This window comes from Rhinopithecus roxellana, chromosome 13 (genome assembly GCF_007565055.1).
Source record: "Rhinopithecus roxellana isolate Shanxi Qingling chromosome 13, ASM756505v1, whole genome shotgun sequence".
Classification (NCBI taxonomy): Eukaryota; Metazoa; Chordata; class Mammalia; order Primates; family Cercopithecidae; genus Rhinopithecus; species Rhinopithecus roxellana.
In genome coordinates, this window is record NC_044561.1 from 17577765 (window position 1) to 17601415 (window position 23651).

Sequence of the window (23651 nt, forward strand, 5' to 3'; positions counted from 1 at the left end):
GGAGGCCCACGACAGGTTTTGAGCCACGGACGCACATGACAGACCCTATGTAGAGAAAAAATTGGAGGGGCTTGAGACAGGAGGCAAGCCCAAGGAGATTAGGGAAGACCTGTTGTTGTGGTCTAGGTAACTACATGACAGTGGGGACAGTGTTGGGGCAGAGTGGGTATCGGTTGCATTGATTTAGAGTAACTATTAATCTCAAAACCTTATGGCTTAGAGCAACAAACATGTAGTATCTCACAGTTTCAGTGGATCAGGAATTCGGGAGTGGCTTAGTGGGTTGTTTCTGGTTGAGTTTCTCATGAAGTTGTAGTCAAGATGTTGACCTGAGCTTCAGTCATCTGAAAGCTTGGCTGGGGCTGGAGGACTTGTGATCCTACAATGGGTTCACTTTGCCCACTGCCTAGACAAAGCCGATTTATCAAGACGGGAATTGCCAATACAGAAAGAGTAATTCACACACAGCCTGCTGTGCAGGAGACCAGAGTTTTATTATTACTGAAATCAGTCTCCCCGACCATTCAGGGAGCAGAGTTTTTAAGGACAACTTGGTGGGTTGGGGGAAGCCAGTGAGACAAGAGTGCTGATTGGTCAGGGATGAAATCCTAGGATGTTGAAGCTGTCTTCTAGTGCCCAGTTCCTGGGTGGGGGCCACAAGATCAGATGAGCTAGTTTATCCATCTGGGTGGTGCCAGCTGATCCATCAGGTACAGGATCTGCAAAATATCGCGAGCAGTTTAGAGAGGGTCAGAATCTTGCAGCCTCCAGCTGCATGACTCCTAAACCATAATTTCTAATCTTGTGGCTGTTAGTCCTATATAGGCAATCTAGTCCCTCCCTAGGCAAGAAAGAGGTCTGCTTTGGGAAAGGGCTGTTATCATCTTCATTTTAATCTATAAACTATAAACTAGGTTTCTCCAAATGTTAGTTCTGCCTATGCCCAGGAATGAACAAAGACAACTTGGAGGTTAAAGCAAGATGGAATCGATTAAGTTAGATCTTTCACTGTGTCAGGCACAATTTTGCAAAGGTGGTTTCAGATTTACATTCGAAATGGGGCATTCACGTGGCTGTTGGCAGGAGGCCTCAGTTCCTTGCCATGGGGGCTTCTCCATAGGGCCCCTTGAGTGTCCTCAACACATAGTAGTGTCCACCAGAGTGAGTGATTCAGGACAGCCAGAAACCACAAAGTCCTTTTAAATCTAATCTCAAAGGTCACACTCTTGTCATTTCTCCAGTATCTTATTGGTTACAAGTCTATTTAATATGAGCCCTTCCCACATTGACTACACAAGGGCAGGACTACCAGGAAGACGGGATTACTGAGGACATCTCTGAGGCTAGCTACCATATCAGTGAGTATCTGTTGAGTGAGTGATTGAGGACTTGAGGACATAGCCTGGAGCCCTATGAGGAATTAGCCTGGGAGCATTCTGTTCTGGGTGGGGTCTTGTCAGCCACACCTCTGCATCCTCCCTAACCAAGTACTGCACAGTCCTCGCCCGCAGCATGCACTTAGTAGATGTTTGCTCAGTGACGGCTAGTGCCTGCCTTCTGTGCTCCCCACCACTGGCAGGACAAGGCCTGGGCTCCCTGGTCTGGTATTTGAAGCCCTGGATGTTCTGATGTTTCTAAGCCTACCCCACTGCCCTGAACCCTTTGGCTACTGGGGACCACCCCTGTTCTCTATGCCTGCTTAAGTCTTTCAGTGTCTAGGTCTCCTGCAGCCCTATCCTATCCCGACTACCACAACCCTCATGTGCCCCCTTCCTCCTCTTTTTTTTTTGAGACAGAGTCTTGCTCTGTCGCCCAGGCTGGAGTGCAGTGGTGTGATCTCAGCTCACTGCAACCTCCGCCTCCTGGGTTCAAGCGATTCTCCTGCCTCAGCCTCCTGAGTAGCTGGAACTACAAGTGCACACCACCACATCCGGCTAATTTTTTTGTATTTTAGTAGAGACTAGGTTTCACCACGTTGGCCAGGCTGATCCGCCCACCTCGGCCTCCCAAAGTGCTTGGGATACAGCCCTAAGCCACCATGCCTGGCCGCCTCCCTCCTCTAAACACTGCCAGCATCCCAGCTGCACCTGCTGCCTAGGCTGGGAATTTGTTTGTATGTTTAGACTTTCTCTGGAGAAGAACCCTTGTTATGCTGGAGCCCAAAATCAATCAAGCCAAAGCAACGTTCCCTGTTTTTATTTATTGAGGAATAAACAGTATTTATTGGGCTCAGAGCAGGAGTCCATGGGTCTTGAGTACATCTGTGTATTTGTGTTTCCTTCTCCACGTTCTTTTCGGCCTGTTTCTGTAGCCTCATGAGCTGGTTTCTTTTTTTTGAGACGGAGTCTTGCTCTGTCGCAGAGGCTGGAGTGCAGTGGCGTGATCTCGGCTCACTGAAAGCTCTGCCTCCCGGGTTCACGCCATTCTCCTGCCTCAGCCTCCTGAGCAGCTGGGACTACAGGTGCCCGCCACCACGCCCGGATATTTTTTTGTATTTTTTTTTTTTTGCTTTTTTTTGGTAGAGACGGGGTTTCACCGTTGTTAGCCAGGATGGTTTCGATCTTCTTTTTTTTTTTTTTTTTTTTTTTTTTTTGAGGCGGAGTCTCGCTCTGTCGCCCGGACTGGAGTGCAGTGGCCAGATCTCAGCTCACTGCAAGCTCCGCCTCCCGGGTTTACGCCATTCTCCTGCCTCAGCCTCCCGAGTAGCTGGGACTACAGGCGCCCGCCACCTCGCCCGGCTAGTTTTTTGTATTTTTAGTAGAGACGGGGTTTCACCATGTTAGCCAGGATGGCCTCGATCTCCTGACCTCGTGATCCGCCCGTCTCGGCCTCCCAAAGTGCTGGGATTACAGGCTTGAGCCACCGCGCCCGGCCTTTTTTTTTTTTTTTTGAGACGGAGTCTTGCTCTGCCGCCCAGGCTGGAGTGCAGTGGCCGGCTCTCAGCTCACTGCAAGCTCCGCCTCCCGGGTTCACGCCATTCTCCTGTCTCAGCCTCCCGAGTAGCTGGGACTACAGGCGCCCACCTCGTCGCCCGGCTAGTTTTTTGTATTTTTTAGTAGAGACGGGGTTTCACGGTATTAGCCAGGATGGTCTCGATCTCCTGACCTCATGATCCGCCCGTCTCGGCCTCCCAAAGTGCTGGGATTACAGGCTTGAGCCACCGCGCCCGGCGGTTTCGATCTTCTGACCTCGTGATCCATCCACCTCTGCCTCCCAAAGTTCTGGGATTACAGGCGTGAGCCCCCGTGCCCGGTCATCTCGTGAGCTGTTTCTTATTCCGGTAGTGGATCTTGGCCTTCTTCCTCTTCTCCTAGAGGGCGGCTGTCACTGTCTGGTACTTCCAGCCAACCTCGTGAGCCAGGTGCCCCAGGTAGGCAAACTTCCTTGCAGGCTTCAGATGCACGACCTGGAAGGCAGCAGGAACCACCACCCGCTTTTTCGTCATAGGGCGGTGGAATGCCATTACACACCTTGAAGTAGTCCCGGGCGGCCTGGCCTCCTTGGTCTCCTTGCCCCGCTGTCCACCAGAAGATGCGGCTGGGGACCTGGAAGTGGTGGGGGCCCAGAAGTGGCAGGTGCATCGGGAAGGGTTGCTGTTTATGTGCTTGTGGAGGAAGGCCAGGTACTTCAACTTGTTTCTACGGACATTGCCAGAAATGTTGATGTCCCCACAGTGTATGATCACCACCTTTGGGCCTTCTTAGCCACCATGGCCGTCAGGAAGCCCAGGAGAGAGCCTATAGTCCCAGCTACTTGGGAGGCTGAGGTGGGAGGCTATAGTGGGTCATGATTACACTACTGCACTCCAGTCTGGGTAACAGGGTGGGAAAAAAAAAAAAAAAGAAAGAAAAGAAAAGAAAAAGAAAAGAAGGAGCCACTAGCCTGGCATTGCCCAGCTCAGTCAACAAAATATCCTCTTTTTTTTCCCCCAGGAAAAGTAATTACAAATATTTTGCCAAGGGCACATCTAGCTTGTCTCCCAGAAATGGGCCTGCCTTAGTATCCCTTCTATACCCAGGAACCAGCTAGAAGGCGTCTGAAGGAAATCCGGTTTCAGTATAAACATGATGGTGGACTTCAGCGTCACAGTTGGGAGCCCAGAGTCAATTGTGCTTTCTGTAAATAGAGGTCTGTGGGGTACCTTCTCATGCACGGGTGGCACTGATTCCCATTTTACAGAGGAAGCAACATTTCAGAAAAATTCCAGGGTCTGGCTGAAGTCAAAGCCAAGAGGTGAAAGTCAGGATGACAATCCACACCTCTCAACATTCATCCCAAGCTCCTTCTTAGGTGATATTGGGCCGCGATCCAGAGGTGGAAAATAATGGATTCTTAGGACTTTTTTTTTTTTTCTTATTTTTATTCATTTATGGAGGCACCACTGCACTGCATCCTGGGCAAAAGGGTCTCGCTCTGTTGCCGAGGACGCAGTGCAGTGGTGCCATCATAGCTCAATGCAGCCTTGACTTCCTTGGGCTCAAGCCATCCTCCCACCTCAGCCTTCTGAGTAGCTGGGACTACAGGTGTGCACCACCATGCTGGGCTTTTTTTTTTTTTTTTTTTAACTTTTTGTAGAGAAGGAGCCTCACTATGTTGCCCAGGCTGATAGCAAATTCCCAAGCTCAAGTGATCCTCCTGCCTCAGCCATCCAAATTGCTGGGATTACAGGCATGAGCCACTGCACTTGGCCTCTAAGGACATTTAGATTTAACATCCCAGGATAGGGAAGCAGGGCTGTGTGCTTCAAGGTCAAGAGCTACCTGTCCCTGGGATTTGTAATTAGATCACCATCTCAACATTGGTCATTCAGAGAAATCCTCAGGGCCAACAGCATGTTCCTGTTTATCTGACAGGGCATTATAAACTTCACAAAAACTTCTCAAACCAAATTTAATTGACTTTGGAAAGAAAGTGATTCCTCACTTTTGGAGAATGTTAAAGGTTCATGTAATCAAACAGAGGCCTAGAATCCCTGTTCTAAGCCAGGGTGTTAGGCTATGGGACCATTTCTTTCTCCCCTACTATAGGACTGCATTCAAACCTCAACATGACCTTCTTCCTAGGTTGTCTGAGTAAAAGGTTGCTCTACTCTGAGTCCAAAAGAGCGTGCACTGTTTGGGAAAAGGACGTGGACCCTCTCAAAAGCCCTCAACCTTAACCTCTCCCACTTAGGAGATGAAATCCTGGTCTCATCATGTCCAATTCTGAATATTTAAAAAGAGTTAGAAAGGAGGAATGGCTGGGCCCAGTGGCTCATGCCTGTAATCCCAGCACTTTGGGAGGCTGAGGAGGAAGGATCACTTGAGCCCAGGAGTTCGAGACCAGCGTGGCCAACATAGTGAAACCCTATCTCTATTTTGTATAAAAATATAAAAAGTGATTAAAACTTAAAAAAGGAGGAATGAAAATTATGTTTACTCACCTATGAAAAAATGCGCAGGAGAAAGGACCTAGGTCACAATACTAACATGTTGACTTGGTTAGAAGACAGGGATATTGTGGCTGGACCATATTTGTTTTCCTTTTCCTTTTTCTACAAATGAGCATGTAAAATGAATTTCTGGGCTGGGTGCAGTGGCTCACACCTGTAATGCCAGCACTTTGGGAGGCTGAGGCGGGTGGATCACCTGAGGTCAGGAGTTTGAGACCAGCCTGGCCAACATGGTGAAACCCTGTCTCTACTAAAAATACAAAAAAAAAAAAAAAAAAAAAAAATTAGTTGGGCATGGTGGCAGGCACCTGTAATCTCAGCTACTTGGGAGGTTGAGGCAGAACTGCCTGAACCCAGGAGGCGGAGATTGCAGTGAGCCGAGATCAGGCCATTGCACTTTAGCCTGGGTGACAGAGCAAGACTCTGTCTCAAAAAAAAAAAAAAAAAATTCTGGCCGTGTGTAGTGGGTCACGCCTATAATCCCAGCACTTTGGGAAGCCAAGACAGGTAGATCACTTGAGCCCAGGAATTTGAGACCAGCCTGGGCAACATGGTGAGACCCTGTCTCTAAAAAAATTTTTTTAAAGATTTAAAAAATAGGCCAGGCGTGATGACTCACGCCTGTAATCCCAGCACTTTGGGAGGCCGAGGCAGGCAGATCACTAGGTCAGGAAATCGAGACCATCCTGGCTAACATGGTGACACCCCATCTCTACTAAAAGTACAGAAAATTAGCCGGGCGTGGTGGCGGGTGCCTGTAGTCCCAGCTACTCGGGAGGCTGAGGCAGAAGAATGGTGTGAACCCAGGAGGCGGAGCTTGCAATGAGCTGAGATTGTGCCACTGCACTCCAGCCTGGGCGACAGAGTGAGACTCCGTCTCAAAAAATAATAATAATTAGCTAGGTATGGTGGTGAGTGCCTCTAAGTTCCAGTTACTCAGGAGGCTGAGGTAAGAGGATCACTGGAGGCTGGGAGGTTGAGGCTGCAGTGAGTGGTGATCACACCACGGTATCTAGCCTGGGCAACAAAATAAGACCATCTCAAAAAAAATTTTTTTTTAGTTAAAAAAAAAAAGTAAGTCCTCAGGGTTCCAGTTCTAAGATAGATAGATTAAGCATAGTCTGTGTCTCCCACTGGCTGCAACTAAAAGCCCTGGAAAGAATGCATCTGACGGCCGGGCGCGGTGGCTCACACCTGTAATCCCAGCACTTTGGGAGGCCGAAGCAGGTGGATCATGAGATCAGGAGATCGAGACCATCCTGGTGAATACGGTGAAACCCCGTCTCTACTAAAAATACAAAAAAATTAGCCGGGCGTGGTGGTGGGCGCCTGTAGTCCCAACTTCTAGGGAGGCTGAGGCAGGAGAATGGTGTGAACCCGGGAGGGGCGGAGCTTGCAGTGAGCAGAGATCACGCCACTGCACTCCAGCCTGGGCGACAGAGCGAGACTCCTTCTCAAAAAAAAAAAACAAAAAAAAAACAAAAAAGAATGCATCTGAGGACTCTGAAAAAGAACTATTAACAGGGCTGGGTGCAGTCGTTCATGCCTGTAATCCCAGAACTTTGGGATGCTGAGGCCAGGAGTTTGAGACCAGCCTGGGCAACACAGCGAGACTCTGTCTCCAGAAATTTTTTTTTTTTGGTAGCAGCAGTAGCAGTGGCAGCCAGAAAAGCACCTAAAACTCTGACAGAGCAGAATCTTTCATCTGTCCAAAGCATCTGCGATCTGAAAAGTAGAAGAGGGGAATCTCCGTTGCCTTTTTTCTCTCTTCATCCTGTCACCTGGCCCAAGAGCACACCCCGCCATGGAAGGTACGTAACAGAGCGGGGAGACTAAAGGTCCCAATTTCTAGCTAAAGGGCCAGGAAAATGAGGGGTCTTGAAAGCTGGAGAGTGTGGGCAAGAATGTGGACAGGAGAGAGCTTGTGAAATAGATCCCATTAAGTTGCACATGAATGTGTAGGCTCACATGCATACATCTGACTCTAAACAGTATTCCAGTGAATGAGAACTGAACTATTAGGCAGAACACCCAGGTTTCAGACTGGTCACTGGGTGGCATAAGCTTAGGACTGTTCTGATTTACATGGCAAAGGCTTTGAAACTGAACTGATATTGGAACTACAACAGCCCACAGGAGACAGATCAGAACTGAACCTAAGAGGGTCAACTGCCTCCTAAAACAAAAACCTGACATTTTCCGTGGGATTTAAACAAGACCTGCTCAAAATGCCTGGGATACAATCAAAATTACACACAAAGAATGACGAAAGTCTGGACCCTGAGATGACCCAGATGTTGGAATTATCAGAAAAAGACGATGGAGTTTCACTTTTGTTGCTTAGGCTCGAGTTCAATAGCGTGATCTCGGCTCACTGCAACCTCCACCTCCTGGGTTCAAGCGATTCTCCTGTCTCAGCCTTCCGGGTAGCTGTGATTACAGGTGCCTGCCACCACATCCAGCTAATTTTTTGCATTTTTAGAGACGGGGTTTCAACATGTTGGTCAGGCTGGTCTCGAACTCCTGATCCTCAGGTAATCCACCCGCCTCAGCCTCCCAAAATACTGGGATTATAGGCATGAGCCACCACGTCCAGCCCAGAAAGACTTTAAAAATGAAAGATGGGGCCGGGCGCGGTGGCTCAAGCCTGTAATCCCAGCACTTTGGGAGGCCGAGACGGGCGGATCACGAGGTCAGGAGATCGAGACCATCCTGGCTAACACGGTGAAACCCCGTCTCTACTAAAAATACAAAAAACTAGCCGGGCGAGGTGGCGGGCGCCTGTAGTCCCAGCTACTCGGGAGGCTGAGGCAGGAGAATGGCGTAAACCCGGGAGGCGGAGCTTGCAGTGAGCTGAGATCTGGCCACTGCACTCCAGTCCGGGCGACAGAGTGAGACTCCGCCTCAAAAAAAAAAAAAAAAAAAAAAAAAAAAAAAAAAATGAAAGATGGAAAGTCTTAACGGAGAAATAGAGGACAAAGAAAACAATCAAATAGGAATTTTATTATTTTTTTAAATGTTTCTTTTTTTATTTATATACTTATTTGTTTATTTATTTATTCATTGAGATGGAGTTTCGCTCTTGTCACCCAGGCTGAAGTACAGTGGTGCAACCACCTGCCTCCTGGGTTCAATGATTCTCCTAAGCCTCTGGAGTAGCTGGGACTATAGGCACGTGCCACCATGCCTGGCTAACTTTTGAATTTTTAGTAGAATAGACAGGGTTTCACCATGTTGACCAGGCTGGTCTCAAACTCCTGACCTCAGGTGATCCACCTGCCTCAGCCTCCCAAACTGGAGGGATTACAGGCTAAATAAGAATTTTACAACTAAGAAAACATAAGCATCAAGATTCGGAAATGATGTTTCTGACCTATTCCCTGGAAAATGTGAATGTTACTTTATATGACAAAGGAGACTGCAGATGTAACTTGTGCAGATATAACTGATTTTATTTTTATTTTAGTGGGCTCATTCTAATCACACGAGTCTTTTAAAGCAAAGTGATTCTCTTTGGCTGGACTTAGATGTAACAGAAGGAAAAGTTAGAGGTATTTATTTATTTATTTATTTGAGACGGAGTCTCGCTCTGTCACCCAGGTTGGAGTGCTATGGCCGGATCTCAGCTCACTGCAAGCTCCGCCTCCCAGGTTCACGCCATTCTCCTGCCTCAGCCTCCCGGGTAGCTGGGACTACAGGCGCCACCACCTCGCCCGGCTAGTTTTTTGTAGTTTTTAGTAGAGACGGGGTTTCACCATGTTAGCCAGGATGGTCTCGATCTCCTGACCTCGTGATCCGCCCGTCTCGGCCTCCCAAAGTGCTGGGATTACAGGCTTGAGCCACCTGCCGGCCAAGTTAGAGGTATTTAAAGTGTGAGAAGAATTCAAGCTATTTCTGGAGGGGGACACACAGAAAGCACCAGCGTGTGGGCAGCTTCTACGGAGAAAAGGCCAGCCCCCAGCTGACAGCTAAGAAAACAGGGTCCTCTACCCCTACAACTGCAATGAACTAAATTCAGCCAAGAACCCAAATGAACATGGAAGCAAATTCTTCCTCAGAGCCTCCAGGGAAAAACACATTTGGTTTTGGCCCTATGAAACGTGATTTTGACCTTGTGAGACTTTAAGCAGAGGACTAGTCAAGTCCAATCAAACTTCTGACCTACAGAAATTGTGAGAAAATATATGGATGTTGTTTTAAGCCACTAAGCCACCAAGTTTGTGGTAATTTGTTACAGCACCAAGAGTAAACTGCTCATTATCCAAAATGAGCAGCAGAGAGAAAAAAAAAAAATTTTTTTTTTTTTGAAACAGGGTCTCACTTTGTCACCCAGGCTGGAGTGCAGTGGCGCAATATTGGCTCACTGCAGCCTTGACCTCCTGGGCTCAAGTGATCTCTCACTTCAGCCCCAACAAACAGCTGGGACTATAGGTGCATGCCACCACACCCATCTAGAGAAAAAAAATTTTTTTTTAAATAAATAGTCTCAGGAATTCATGGACAATGTCAAAAGGTCTAATGTTCATATTATCAGTGACACAGAAGTACAGGACAGTATGGTGCAGAAAACAGTATTTGAAGAAATCATAGCTGAGAACTTCCCAGATTTCTGAAACACAATCAGGTGGCTCTGTGAACTCTGATAAGGATAACCCAAAGAAATCCATGTCCATATACATCATAGTCAAACTGATGAGAACCAAAGACAAGGAGAAAATCTTAAAAAGCAGCTGGGGAAAAATAAAGCATTACCTGTTGGGAAACAATAGTTAGAATGCCTCTGGATTTCCGAGAAAAAACCATGGGGGCCAGAAGGCATAGAACAATTTTTTTTCTTTTTTTTTTTTGAGATGGAGTCTTGCTCTGTTGCCCAGGTGGGAGTGCAATGTCGTGATCTTGGCTCGCTGCAACCTCTGCCTCCCAGGTTCAAGTAATTCTCCTGTCTCAGCCTCTAATCTCAGTAGCTGGAATTACAGGCACTTGCCACCACGCCCTGCTAACTTTTGTATTTTTAGCAGAGACGAGGCTTTTGCCATGTTGGCCAGGCTGGTCTCGAACACTTGACCTCAAGTGATCTGGCCACCTCCACCTCCCAAAGTGCTGGCATTACAGGCATGAGCCGCCACGCCCGGCCTCAATTGTATTTCTATATACTAACAATGAGCAACTGGAAAAAAACTACAACAGCCCGCCCAAGTGAAATATAGTTTGAGACCCATTCATGGATCTCAAATCCAAAAATCTGAAATGCTCAAAATCTAAAACTTTTTGAGAGCTGAAATGACTTCAAAGGAAATACTCATTTAAGCATTTTGGATTTTCGAGTTGGGATGCTCAACTAGTATTTGCTGCAGGTAAAGCAAATATTAACCTGAAAATAATCCAAATATTTCTGGTCCCAGGCATTTCTTTTTTTTTCTTTTCTTTTCCCTTTTTTATTTTTTTTGAGATGGAGTCTCATTCTTGTTGCCCAGGCTGGAGTGCAATGGTGCAATCTCGTTTCACTGCAACCTCTGCCTCCCAGGTTCAAGTGATTCTCCTGCCTCATCTCCCAAGTAACTGGGATTACAGGCACCCAGCTGTAAAAGAAAAAGCATTTGGCTTCCACTGGAATCTGGAGCCACAGTTCGGTGCCAAACAGAGCAGCCGTGCTTCTGTTTCAAATGCTGTTTGCTGAAAACCTCTGGATCAGAACAGGTGGTCTTGAGCCAGGTCCTTGGCACCGACGGGATGTGAACAATCCTGAATTCCAGGGCCTGCTGATGGAGTCCGCGCGTTAGTCCCTTTGACACTGCCCCCTTATGAATCCCCGTAGTCAGCCGGGGTGCCAAGTTTTCATATTGATTCTAAACAAGGCTGCAATCACTGTTTAGAAGTAGTTGGGGGACACTGGAATTGTGCTCCTTGCTTCAGGACCCCTAGATTGCGCCTAAACAAGATGGAAGCTCTCAAAAGGCTCTAAGTCTAGGCCTCCTCTGAGGTAGGGTCTGAAAGGACTTAAACCATTTTTTTTCTTTTTCACAGGGTAACTTTTTGGAACAGTACTTTCTAACAATAAAGGGCTGTGCACAGAAAGGAGAGATGCCATTATGAGGATGTGTGTGCTGACCTGGGAGCAGCAGCGTTCAAGAGTCTATCATTCACGATGAGAGCTGCCATTTGCACTAAGCACACACCATGTGCCAGGCATTCTGCCAAGAAATTGTTGAATCTTCATGACAACTCTGTGAGAAAAGGGTTGTCACTGGACCGATGAGGACAGTGATGCTCCCAGGGGTCCAGGTCGCATGAAGAGGAGGTGACAGGGCTGGGCATTGGTCCAAAGCTCCAGCCTTCCAAGCCAAGGCCTGTGAGAGGAACCCCTGAAGCCTGATGTCAGGCCTGTTTTTCTCATGTGCCCTGGAGAAGGGGACCAACACCATCTTTCGTCAAAGTTTGGTGAGGGATGGCCAAGAGCTCTTTGAAACTTTGCCATGTACAATAGCACTCACAATTTTTTTTTTTTTTAATTTTTTATACAGTGGTATCCGGGTGCAGTGGCTCACCAACACTTTGGGAGGCTGAGGCAGGAGGATTGCCTGAGGCCAGGAGTTTGAGACCAGTCTGGGCAACATAGTAAAACCTCATCTCTATAAAAAAAGAAAAAAAATGAGGCGGGCATGGTGGCACACATCTGTAGTCTCAGCCACTCAGGAGGCTAAGGTAAAGAGGATCACTTGAGCCTGAGAGGTTGTGGCTACAGTGAGCCATCATCACACTACTGCACTCTAGCATGGGTGACAGAGCAAGATGATCTCAAAAAAAGAAAGAAAAAATTAAACAGTGGAATGTTTTCTTTAAAAACTACCTTATGCATAAGTACAACCTAGAAAACCAGAATTGGGCCACTTGTAGTGAAGGTGGAAGCACAGGTGGCCTGGGACCCCCCAGGATTCCTGGAGCACTGCCTAAAGGCCATTTATCTAGTAGATTGGCACTTACTGTGAGAAGCGCAAGAGGTACCATGATGCTTAAGGTTCTGGCTCTGGGTGTGGAAGAACGAGGTGGAATTGTAGCAGATTCATTCCTGGGTCACTCGGTTTTGGGGAGGGATGCAGGATTCCAGGCCTGCCATGTGCAGTGGGTGCTGGCCTCTTGCTTCTGGACATCATCTGCCTCAACCTATCCCCTGGCCAGCAGAGGCCTGTCACTCACAGGGCAGAAAATTAACCTTCACCATTTCACAACCAGTGAGTTCACTCTTTAAAAAAATGGATTATAAAGTTAAAAGCTACAGCAACTCTTATTCCTTGTGCTCATAAAAGGCATCATCTGTTTTTTTCTGTATAAACAAAAGTAGAATGTTCAAGTTTGGATCTTGGTGTAGGATCAAAATAGATCTGTACCTCTGACTCCAATGCAAGGGCTGGTGGGAGGGCTCACAGTGGAATCATCAAACGGACTTCCTTCTCATAGATGTCAGGGATCATTCCCATTGGGGAACTGACCATGTGCACGGTATTCTTGCCAAACAACTGAAACTCATAGTGGATGAGCTGCTCCCAAAAGCCACTGTTGGGTCGGATGATGGGCCGGCATGACTTGGTCCACGTGTGGGCGTCCAGCAGGGACATGGCGTGGTACTTCATGAGGTAGGCGAGGCACAGGGCGGCTGAGCGGCTCACACCAGCAGCACAGTGCAGCAGAGTACGGCCCTGCTTCATCTCCACGCTGTGGATATGGTCAGCAATAGGGTCAAAGAAGTCACAGAGACGTGAGTTAGGGGCATCAGCTACAGGTACCTGCATGTACTGGATATCCTCATACAAGGTGTTCACTACCTCCACTGAGACATTAATGACCATGGTGATCTGGTTGCTAGACAGCATGAGCTTGTTGTTGGCGGCCACACCATTGCTGATATATAGGCTCTTGGTTATCTGCGAGAGGCCGCTGACTGAGGGCTGCCGGAACTGAACTGGGAAGGCACACGAGGGTGCTGTCATCAAGGCGGTCAGTCAGCGGTCAGCAGTCAGCGAAGTATGAAGGTTTCGTCTTTCTGCTAGGCTGTGTCCATGGAAAACTGCAGAGAGGGAGAGGATGTTTAGAGGGCAGGTACCCAGGGGGCCAAATCCAGGGGATCCCTGGGAAATGGATGGATAGGCCTATAGCATTCCCCACGGTAGTCCTCTGATCATCACAGCAGAATTACCCAGCAAACTCATTGAAAGCACCGATACCCAGGTCACTCTCCAAACCCACAGAGTCAGACTCTCAGGTGGAAGAGCATGAACCTGCATTTTCAGCTTGCTTCTCAGGTGGTCTAATGTGCACTGCCCTATAGGACAAAGCGCAGGTCCCCAAGTCTGGCACTTGAGGCTTCCCTTGAGGGGTCCCACAGTTCTAGTTGGGCAGATGACTTGTGTCCCTCCGCTGTGCCTGGTCTGACTCTCCATTTAAGCTCACGCAGCCCTCTTCTTGCTGCTCTTCCAAATTCTGTCCTCCCTTCCAGTCCCTCTGAGTGTGAACCACTTGCACAGTCTTCTTCCTCAGCCTTCTGACTTTATGCCCAAATCATAAGGCCCTGAGCCAGTGGCACGGAACCAGAGCCGACTGTGCTGGCAGTCACTGAGGAGGTTGGTATAAGAGTAGGGAGGGTCCCCATTTTCCCCTCCTAAGAACAATCTCTTTAAAGAGATAGGATATGCCCATGTGAAGCTGATGTCAAATACAAAGTCCTAAATTGTTAGATATGCTCCTGCACCTTGCCTCTGAAGAGGGCCTGGGAAAGGGAGTGGCTGAAAGCTTCCCGAAGTCAGCATAATGGGCACCACAGCAACCCCATGGGCAAGCAGAGAGAGGCAGCAGGGCCTCAGGAAGACCTGCCACACCTGCATCATGCTGCCTGCAGCAGAGCTGGGAAATGCACCCCAAGGAGAGGCAGACTCCCTGCCTTCACTCACTTGATAGGCTCAGCCACCAAGTAATCGCCATAGGGGTTCAGCCACAGATCTGCTTCCTGCGCCGCGGACCATGCAGTCGTTGGTGCTCTTCAGGTGCGGCCCGGGTCCCTGGAGCATTCGTTAAGACTCCCGGACCCTCACTTTCTCAGTCTTAAACAAAGCTGCAAAGCCAGGACATCTTTATATGTCCCACTGAAATAGGGGCATTTGGATTTAGATCACACCTTTCAAGGCCAAATGGCAGTCTTCACCAGGCACGAGAAATGAGGAGCCAAAGTTTTGTTTCCCTGCTTAATATATTTCAGTGGCTATCCACTGTCAGGATAAGATGGAGCCACTTAGTTTGGCTGTCAAGGCCATTTGTGACCTGGCTCCTGCCTGTCTCTCCAGCCTCTTATTAGGCTTCCCCATGCTCTGAAGGGCCTCAGGTGAACTGAGCCACTTAGAGTTCCTTAGGGACAGCCTGTCCTCTCCAGCTAGTGGCCTTTGCCTCTGCTGATCTCTCAGTCCCTTTCCTTATGAACTTATCAGATCCTGATCTGGTCCATTCAGCAGAAGACTGCAGAATTCTGAGGAGCCTTAAGATACCAACTCAAAGGTAACTGTTTTAAGGGAAATCTTCTCAGATCACACCCCTCCCTCATGTTTGACCAACTCTCTGCTCCAGGCTTTCTTAGCCCTGTGTTCTCTCCTTCCTAACACTGAAGATGTGGTTTTGCCCTGATCTGTCTGATTATTTGATGAATGTCTGTCTCTCCCACAGACTGTGAAACCTTTAAGGATATGACGGTGTCTGTCTTCACTCCCACTCTATCACCAACTAGTGCCAAGCGCTGTGTCCCCACAAGTAGGTGCTTGATAAATATTTGTTGAATGAAGAAATGACTCCCAACAGCTATGACTCTGCCTTCTGAGAGGTTTTTCTGGAAAGAATGAGTTCTCTGGCCATGTTTCTCTAGAATTCCAGGGAGGGGCTGGATGGGGATGGGGGTGGTTCTGAGGCTACTAAAGAGAAAGACTAAAGGTTGGATAGGCAAATCCTACCTGCCAGTGCCCTAGACTCAAATGCATCACACTCATCCCAGGAAGGACAGAGAGGGCTGGCTTGTTATAAAGGTGATATGAAGGGCAAAGAAAAAGCCTCCTGAACCCAGATGGAAACCTAAATGCTAAGGAACATTCTGGATCCTCATCAGAAAATCCGGAGAAGTGAATTGACGTCCCCCCAAACCAGTGCCCAGTGGGTAACGGGAATCCAGGAATGTGCTGTTCATCACAGCAACTAAAAGTTTGCAGAAGTGACAATGCTCTTGCGGGTGAGGGTAGTGATGGGAGGAGTTATTTTCATGCTAGTAAAGAAGTATCTATCAGGGCTGGGCATGGTGGCTCATGCCTATAATCCCAGCACTTCGGGAGGCTGAGGCGGGCAGAGGTCAGGAGTTCAAGACCAGCCTGACCAACATGGTGAAACCTCGTCTCTCCTAAAAATACAAAAATTAGCCAGGCATGGTGGCATGGGCCTGTAGTTCCAGCTACTCAGGTGGCTGAGACAGGAGAACTGCTTGAACACGGGAGGTAGAGGTTGCAGCGAGCCAAGATCGCGCCACTGCACTATAGCCTGGGCGACAGTGTGAGACTCCATCTAAAAAAAAAGAAAAAGAGGCCGGGCGCGGTGGCTCAAGCCTGTAATCCCAGCACTTTGGGAGGCCGAGACGGGCGGATCACGAGGTCAGGAGATCGAGACCATCCTGGCTAACACGGTGCAACCCCGTCTCTACTAAAAACAATACAAAAAACTAGCCGGGCGAGGTGGCGGGCGCCTGTAGTCCCAGCTACTCGGGAGGCTGAGGCACGAAAACGGCGTGAACCCGGGAAGCCGAGCTTGCAGTGAGCTGAGATCCGGCCACTGCGCTCCAGCCTGGGCGACAGAGCGAGACTCCGTCTCAAAAAAAAAAAAAAAAAAAGAAAAAGAAAAAAGAAAAGAAGTATCTATCAGGCACTGTATTAGGTGTTGGAGATACTGAAATGTACAAGACAGGCATGGCCCCTTTTCTCAGAGAGCTCAAAGTCTAGCGGGAGAAACAGATAGTAAACAGGCAATTTCAGGCAGACAGAGCTTGAAAATAGGATAACAGTACCTACCTTACAAGAATGTTGTAAAATTAAATGAGATAACCCACGTAGAGTTTTATCAGGGCTTGGCATAGAGTAAGCCCTCTAAAAATGATAACTATTTTTCTTGCTTCTGATAGGGAAGTTAAAATGCAGGGCTCTGTGAAAGGGAAGTGTAAAGAGATTTCTTCCAGGTTGGAGCCTAGGAAGTCGCAAAGACCGCCTGAAAAAACCACAAGAGATCTAAAGAATGTTTAGCTTGAGGGGGAGAGAGGAGAAGAAAAAAATAGCAACTGGGTAGCAGTTCAGTTTCACCACTTTACAACCTATGAAGTCTTTGGCTTCCCTCATCCAGTTCGATCTTCAAAGCAACCTAATCAGACCGGCGTCTAGATTTAATATTTCCATTTTACATAAGAGGAAGGTGAGACACAGCGGGGAAAAGGACTTGTTCAGTCATAAAGCAAGGAAGCCAATCTTTATGGTCTATTATGTGTGGGAAAAAAGAACAAACATCGCGGGGCGTTCGTCAAATACTAAGTTATGAACGTGGAACAAAGTCCAAGAGTTAAGGAGAGCGAGGCACCACCTCTAGCGGTGGGCCGGGTAGGTTTCCTGGGGGAGCTGGCATTGGAACAGGTTTCTTCGCCTGCGTGCTGTCAGGACGAGGGTCTTACCTCTCTCCCTCAGGAGGGTGGGCGGGTTCGTTCAGGAAGTAGCCGCTTCCGGAAGCCTCAGGCGAGGTTCTTCGGGAGAAAGACCAGTCACGTTCGGGAGCCTCAATCTCCGCTGGCCTAGCGCTTTGGTTTCCATAGCAATGGTCTCTTCGCAGAAAGGAATCGCTTGTGCTGGGTCTTCAGAGAAATCCTGGCCTCGGCTCCACGCCCCTGAGCAGCCCCACCCTGATTCAACCGGTTACCCGCCCTGCCGGCAAGCCGGGGTCACTGCAGTCCCCGTGGTGAAGCAGGGTCAGCTCAGCTCACCGCACCCTACTCCATCCAGCCCTGCCCATTTCTACGGCAACGGAGCGGGTCGCAGCAGGGTTGCAGCCGAAGGACAATCTCGCCGCTTCCGCAGCCGCCCGGGCTCTGTGCAAATGTGCGACGCCGACGCCCCCGCCCCCGCCCCCGCCCCCGCCCCCGCCCCCGCCCCCGCCCCCGCCCCCGCCCCCGCCCCCGCCCCCGCCCCCGCCCCCGCCGCCTTATGCTTCTCCCAGGCAACCAGCCGCGCTCGGCTCCAGACTCCGCCCAGGGACTAATTCCAGGTCTGCGTGCGCCCAACGAACATGGCCCCCAACCGGCCCCCGCGCGCCCAACGAGCGTGGCTAAGCAACCGGCCTCAGCGCGCCCAACGAACATGGTTCCCAACTGGCCTCCGCGCGCCCAACAAGCATGGTTCCCAACCGACCTCCAGCTTCCAACTGTTTCTTGAACAGGGAAGCCGCCATGACACAGCAGACTACGCCCTCGGTCACAGGGGACCTGAGATCCTCCACGATTTACAGGACCGGAGCCACCTCGGGCTCGAACCGCCCGCTCGATAGGGCCGCGGCTAAGTAATCGGCGTAGGGGTTCTCCCAGCTCCGGGCACCAGCCCCTTCCCAGTCTAGCTCTTCGGACTCCCTGAAGCCTGAACTCCCATCACCCAGACTCCCGGGAGAACCCGGAATCCCTATCTCCCGTCCACATTTTCTCAGAATCAGTTCCGGCCCTTCAGTCTCCCAGGCATGATATCCATCGTGTGGTCCCGGCGCCCTAGGTGGTGAGCCCTGACTCTCCTTATAGCCTGGAGAGGCCGAGGTCCACCAAAGCTCGAACCCGACCCACGGTCCTCAGCCTCTGTGTTCCCCAGTGATCCTGGAAAAGCCCACAGTTCCCTCTGCCTGGCCCTGATCCTCACAAACCCACGCTCCTTTCCATTCCACAACCCCCATCACTGCATCCTCCAGGCTCCCATCCATGGAGGACTTGAGGTGGAAAGCAATTTGGTTCAAAATGACCATTATTTATTGCTTGAAAGAGAATATTTCCAGTAGTTGCCAGCCTCCTCCAGAGAGTATTTCCAGTAGTTGGCAGCCTACTCCCCTTCTAGTATTGGTAAATTTGTTGCGCCACTGAGTGGGTGTAGTTTTATGTGTCTTTAAATGTTTTAATGATATTTTTTTTAAACAAAAAACTCTCAGGATTTGGGGGACGTTTGTGTTGGAGCATCTTGATCTCTAAACCAGCCTTTTCCATCACGTCATACCTAGGCTATGTATAGGGGTCAGAAAAATGTAAATGACAGATTGGGAAGTTGGGTTGTTCATACTAGTTTGTAAATAAAAAACATTCACAACACTCTAGTTCCAAATAGGCTGAAAATGAATTAGAAAAACTAGTCCTTCAATATTTTTTATCCTTCTACAGTTGTCTTTTTTGACCTAATTATAAAAGTAGTGTACACTTAACAGAAAAGTAAGGACGGGCATTGTGGCTCACGCCTGTAATCCCACCACTTCACTTTGAGAGACTGAGGCGGTTGTATCACCTGAGCTCAGGAGTTTGAGACCAGCCTGAGCAACAGGGTGAAACCCCATCTCTACAAAAAATACAAAAAATTAGCTGGGCGTAGTGACTCACCTGTGGACCCAGCTACTCGGGAGTCTGAGGTGGGAGGATCGCGTGAGCCTGGGAGGTGGAGATTGCAGTGAGCTGAGATTGTGCCACACTACTCTCCAACCTGGGTGACAGAGTGAGATCCCGTCTCAAAGAAATAAAAGAGAAAGAAGACAAGATAGACGAGCAGTATGAGTGGCTAGAGACAATCACTGTTAAAATTTTGGTGTATTTTGATCAGAATCCATTCACATGTATATATGTTACAACATGCTTATACTTAAAAAATGATACATCACAAAAGTTCACTTTTTAGTAACCTGCTTTTTTCTCCCATCTAATACACCACCCGTCTGTTTCATACACAATTACATGTATTTTATGACATACCAAAATTTGCTTCCATATTGTACATTTTGTTTCCACATTTTAGAAATAAAATATGAACAATTTTTTTTTTTGAGACAGAGTCTAGCTCTGTTGCCCAGGCTGGAGTGCAGTGGCACAATCTTGGCTCACTGCAACCTCTGCCTTCTGGGTTCCAGCGATTCTCCTGCCTCAGCCTCCTGAAGTAGCTGGGATTACAGGTGCTCACCACTACACCCGGCTAATTTTTGTATTTTTAGTAGAGATGGGGTTTCACCATGTTGGCTAGGCTGGTCTCAAACTCCTGACCTCAAGTCATCTGCCCACCTTGGCCTCCCAAAGTGCTGGGATTAGAGGCCTGAGCCACCGTGCCTGATCCTGAAGAATTATTTTTAAATGGGCAAAACCATTTAAAGGTATATGTTTATAAGACTACTTCATGGTGTAACTAAATTATCAAAAAGTGAAAACGCAGTGCCTAGAAGTATATCCACTCTTCACCATTTCCTCATTTTGACCAGATTATTATATTTTCACCCAGAGTACCTGGCTCCATTCTACCCCACCCCACCCCATCTTTCACCTTTCACCTCTCAGAGTCTCCTAAAACCCCTGTCCACCCCACACCTCCCTCACTTTTCTAAACTTTCCCCAAACCTTCTTCCAGAATTCCCCTATTAACTAGCCTAATGTCTGTCCAAACTCTTCACTTTTATTTCTCCCTGCTCTGGTTTTTTTTTTTTTTTTTAATCTTTTTTTATTTTATTTTATTTATTTATTTTTATTATTATTATACTTTAAGTTCTAGGGTACATGTGGATAACGTGCAGGTTTGTTACATATGTATACTTGTGCCATGTTGGTGTGCTGCACCCATCAACTCGTCAGCACCCATCAGCTTGTCATTTACATCAGGTATAACTCCCAATGCAATCCCTCCCCCCTCCCCCCTCCCCATGATAGGCCCCGGTGTGTGATGTTCCCCTTCCCGAGTCCAAGTGATCTCATTGTTCAGTTCCCACCTATGAGTGAGAACATGTGGTGTTTGGTTTTCTGTTCTTGTGATAGTTTGCTAAGAATGATGGTTTCCAGCTGCATCCATGTCCCTACAAAGGACACAAACTCATCCTTTTTTATGGCTGCATAGTATTCCATGGTGTATATGTGCCACATTTTCTTAATCCAGTCTGTCACTGATGGACATTTGGGTTGATTCCAAGTCTTTGCTATTGTGAATAGTGCCGCAATAAACATATGTGTGCATGTGTCTTTATAGCAGCATGATTTATGATCCTTTGGGTATATACCCAGTAATGGGATGGCTGGGTCATATGGTACATCTAGTTCTAGATCCTTGAGGAATCACCATACTGTTTTCTATAATGGTTGAACTAGTTTACAATCCCACCAACAATGTAAAAGTGTTCCTATTTCTCCACATCCTCTCCAGCACCTGTTGTTTCCTGACTTTTTAATGATTGCCATTCTAACTGGTGTGAGATGGTATCTCATTGTAGTTTTGATTTGCATTTCTCTGATGGCCAGTGATAATGAGCATTTTTTCATGTGTCTGTTGGCCGTATGAATGTCTTCTTTTGAGAAATGTCTGTTCATATCCTTTGCCTACTTTTTGATGGGGTTGTTTTTTTCTTGTAAATTTGTTTGAGTTCTTGTAGGTTCTGGATATTAGCCCTTTGTCAGATGAGTAGATTGCAAAAATTTTCTCCCATTCTGTAGGTTGCCTGTTCACTCTGATGGTACTTTCTTTTGCTGTGCAGAAGCTCTTTAGTTTAATTAGATCCCATTTGTCAATTTTGGCTTTTGTTGCCTTTGCTTTTGGTGTTTTAGACATGAAGTCCTTGCCCATGCCTATGTCCTAAATGGTACTACCTAGGTTTTCTTCTAGGGTTTTTATGGTATTAGGTCTAACATTTAAGTCTCTAATCCATCTTGAATTAATTTTCGTATAAGGAGTAAGGAAAGGATCCAGTTTCAGCTTTCTACTTATGGCTAGCCAATTTTCCCAGCACCATTTATTAAATAGGGAATCCTTTCCCCATTTCTTGTTTCTCTCAGGTTTGTCAAAGATCAGATGGCTGTAGATGTGTGGTATTATTTCTGAGGACTCTGTTCTGTTCCATTGGTCTATATCTCTGTTTTGGTACCAGGACCATGCTGTTTTGGTTACTGTAGCCTTGTAGTATAGTTTGAAGTCAGGTAGCGTGATGCCTCCAGCTTTGTTCTTTTGACTTAGGATTGTCTTGGCAATGCGGGCTCTTTTTTGGTTCCATATGAACTTTAAAGCAGTTTTTTCCAATTCTGTGAAGAAACTCATTGGTAGCTTGATGGGGATGGCATTGAATCTATAAATAACCTTGGGCAGTATGGCCATTTTCACGATATTGATTCTTCCTATCCATGAGCATGGTATGTTCTTCCATTTGTTTGTGTCCTCTTTTATTTCACTGAGCAGTGGTTTGTAGTTCTCCTTGAAGAGGTCCTTTACATCCCTTGTAAGTTGGATTCCTAGGTATTTTATTCTCTTTGAAGCAATTGTGAATGGAAGTTCTTTCATGATTTGGCTCTCTGTTACTGACGTATAAGAATGCTTGTGATTTTTGCACATTAATTTTGTATCCTGAGACTTTGCTGAAGTTGCTTATCAGCTTAAGGAGATTTTGGGCTGAGACAATGGGGTTTTCTAAATATACAATCATGTCATCTGCAAACAGGGACAATTTGACTCCTGCTCTGGTTTATACGCCTCCAAACCCCCACCTCCCAGATCCTCTTTAGGCATAGGGTCTAGAGCATGTGCCTCCCAAGCTAAACACCTCTCAAATTCATCCTCCAAACCCTACCCTACAACTTTTACTCCTCCCCTCTAAGACCCCTCTCTCCCATTTCATCCTTAAGAAGGATCATCAAGATGACTGCTTTTGGCTGGACAGGCATGGTGGCTCTCATGCATGTAATCCCACCACTTTGGGAGGCCAAGGTAGGCATATCTCTTGAGGTCAGGAGTTAAGAGACCAGCCTGGCCAACATGGTGAAACCCCATCTCTACTAAAAATACAAAAATTAGCTAGGTGTGGTGGCGGATGCCTGTAAATCCTAGCTACTCGGGAGGCTGAGGCAGGAGAATTGCTTGAACTGGAAGGTGGAGGTTGCAGTGAGCCAAGATTGTGTTACTGCATTCCAGCGTAGGAGACAGAATGAAACTCCATCTCAAAAAACAAAAAAAGATGACTGCTTCTGAAGATGGTTCTGAGTTCCTGATAACCCTTCTCTTGTGGACTGCACTGGGTCCTTTTACATCCGCAGAACTGCTTTTCTTCTGGGTGTCCATGAAACACCCCTTTAGCATGTCTTTCCGCAAGAAGAAATTGTGGTTACTCCCTTACTCCTTTGAAAATTGTGACAGAGCTGCACTTGTCCTAAGATACCTGGGGAAGCCTCAGCCACTCCCCCAGGACCCTGTCAAATCTGCTCTGGCCCTGGCCTCAGCCATCTGTAACCTGTATCACCTTTCCCTCCCTGCTCCAGCTTAATGAATTCCAGTGAAGCAGCAGTGAAAAATTTTTTACTCAAGAGCAGTTTATCTCAGGTGGTTTTTCATGACAACCTCATTGCACAATGAATCCATGAGGTGGAGGTAAAGTAGCCACAAGGTTTTGCATTAGAAGGTGTTAGTGGCTTGACCCATATTCATTTCATTCTCCCTATATCCTGGGGGATCATAGAGGTGATAGGAGGTCCTCAAGGTGCTCTAAGGCAGGCTCCATTTTACAGAGGAGGCAGTTGATACTCGGGGTTACTGACTTGCCCAAGGTGTCACACATGTTCCTGGGCTAAGGAATCCAGAAAGACTCCATGTTTCTTGGGTTTTGTTTTTGTTTTTGTTTTTCTGAAAGCACATTATCTCTCTAGGAAATCCATAAATGGATTCTTATTTTCTCCCATACCCAAGTCTTGGGTTCTAGGCCAGGCACTGGTGGCTCATGCCTGTAATCCCAGCACTTTGGGAGGCTGAGGCAGGAGGGTCACTTGAGATCAGGAGTTCGAGACCAGCCTAGCCAACGTGGCGAAACCCCGTCTCTACTAAAAATACAAAACTTAGCCAGGGCCAGAGCAGGGCTCACGCCTGTAATCCCAACACTTTGGGAGGCCGAGGCGGGTGGATCGGATCACAAGGTCAGGAGA

The 23651-nt window shown here is 47.7% G+C and overlaps 1 protein-coding gene across 2 annotated transcripts; it reads right to left on the bottom strand.

Annotated features, from left to right (window-relative positions):
- Positions 1-475: 475 nt before the first annotated feature.
- Positions 476-17590, bottom strand: DUSP18 (dual specificity phosphatase 18). 2 transcript variants are annotated; one of them, XM_030915208.1, is made up of 3 exons: positions 17163-17590; positions 12817-13493; positions 476-719 (listed from the first exon to the last, which is right to left on the bottom strand). In XM_030915208.1, the coding sequence occupies exon 2, from the start codon at positions 13414-13416 to the stop codon at positions 12850-12852; it is 567 nt and encodes a 188-aa protein (XP_030771068.1). In that variant the 5' UTR covers positions 13417-13493; positions 17163-17590; the 3' UTR covers positions 476-719; positions 12817-12849. The 2 variants fall into 2 exon arrangements, with proteins under 2 accessions (XP_030771068.1, XP_010369138.1); XM_010370836.2 differs by lacking the exon at positions 476-719 and having other exon boundaries at positions 10873-13493.
- Between the last annotated feature and the right edge of the window lie 6061 nt (positions 17591-23651).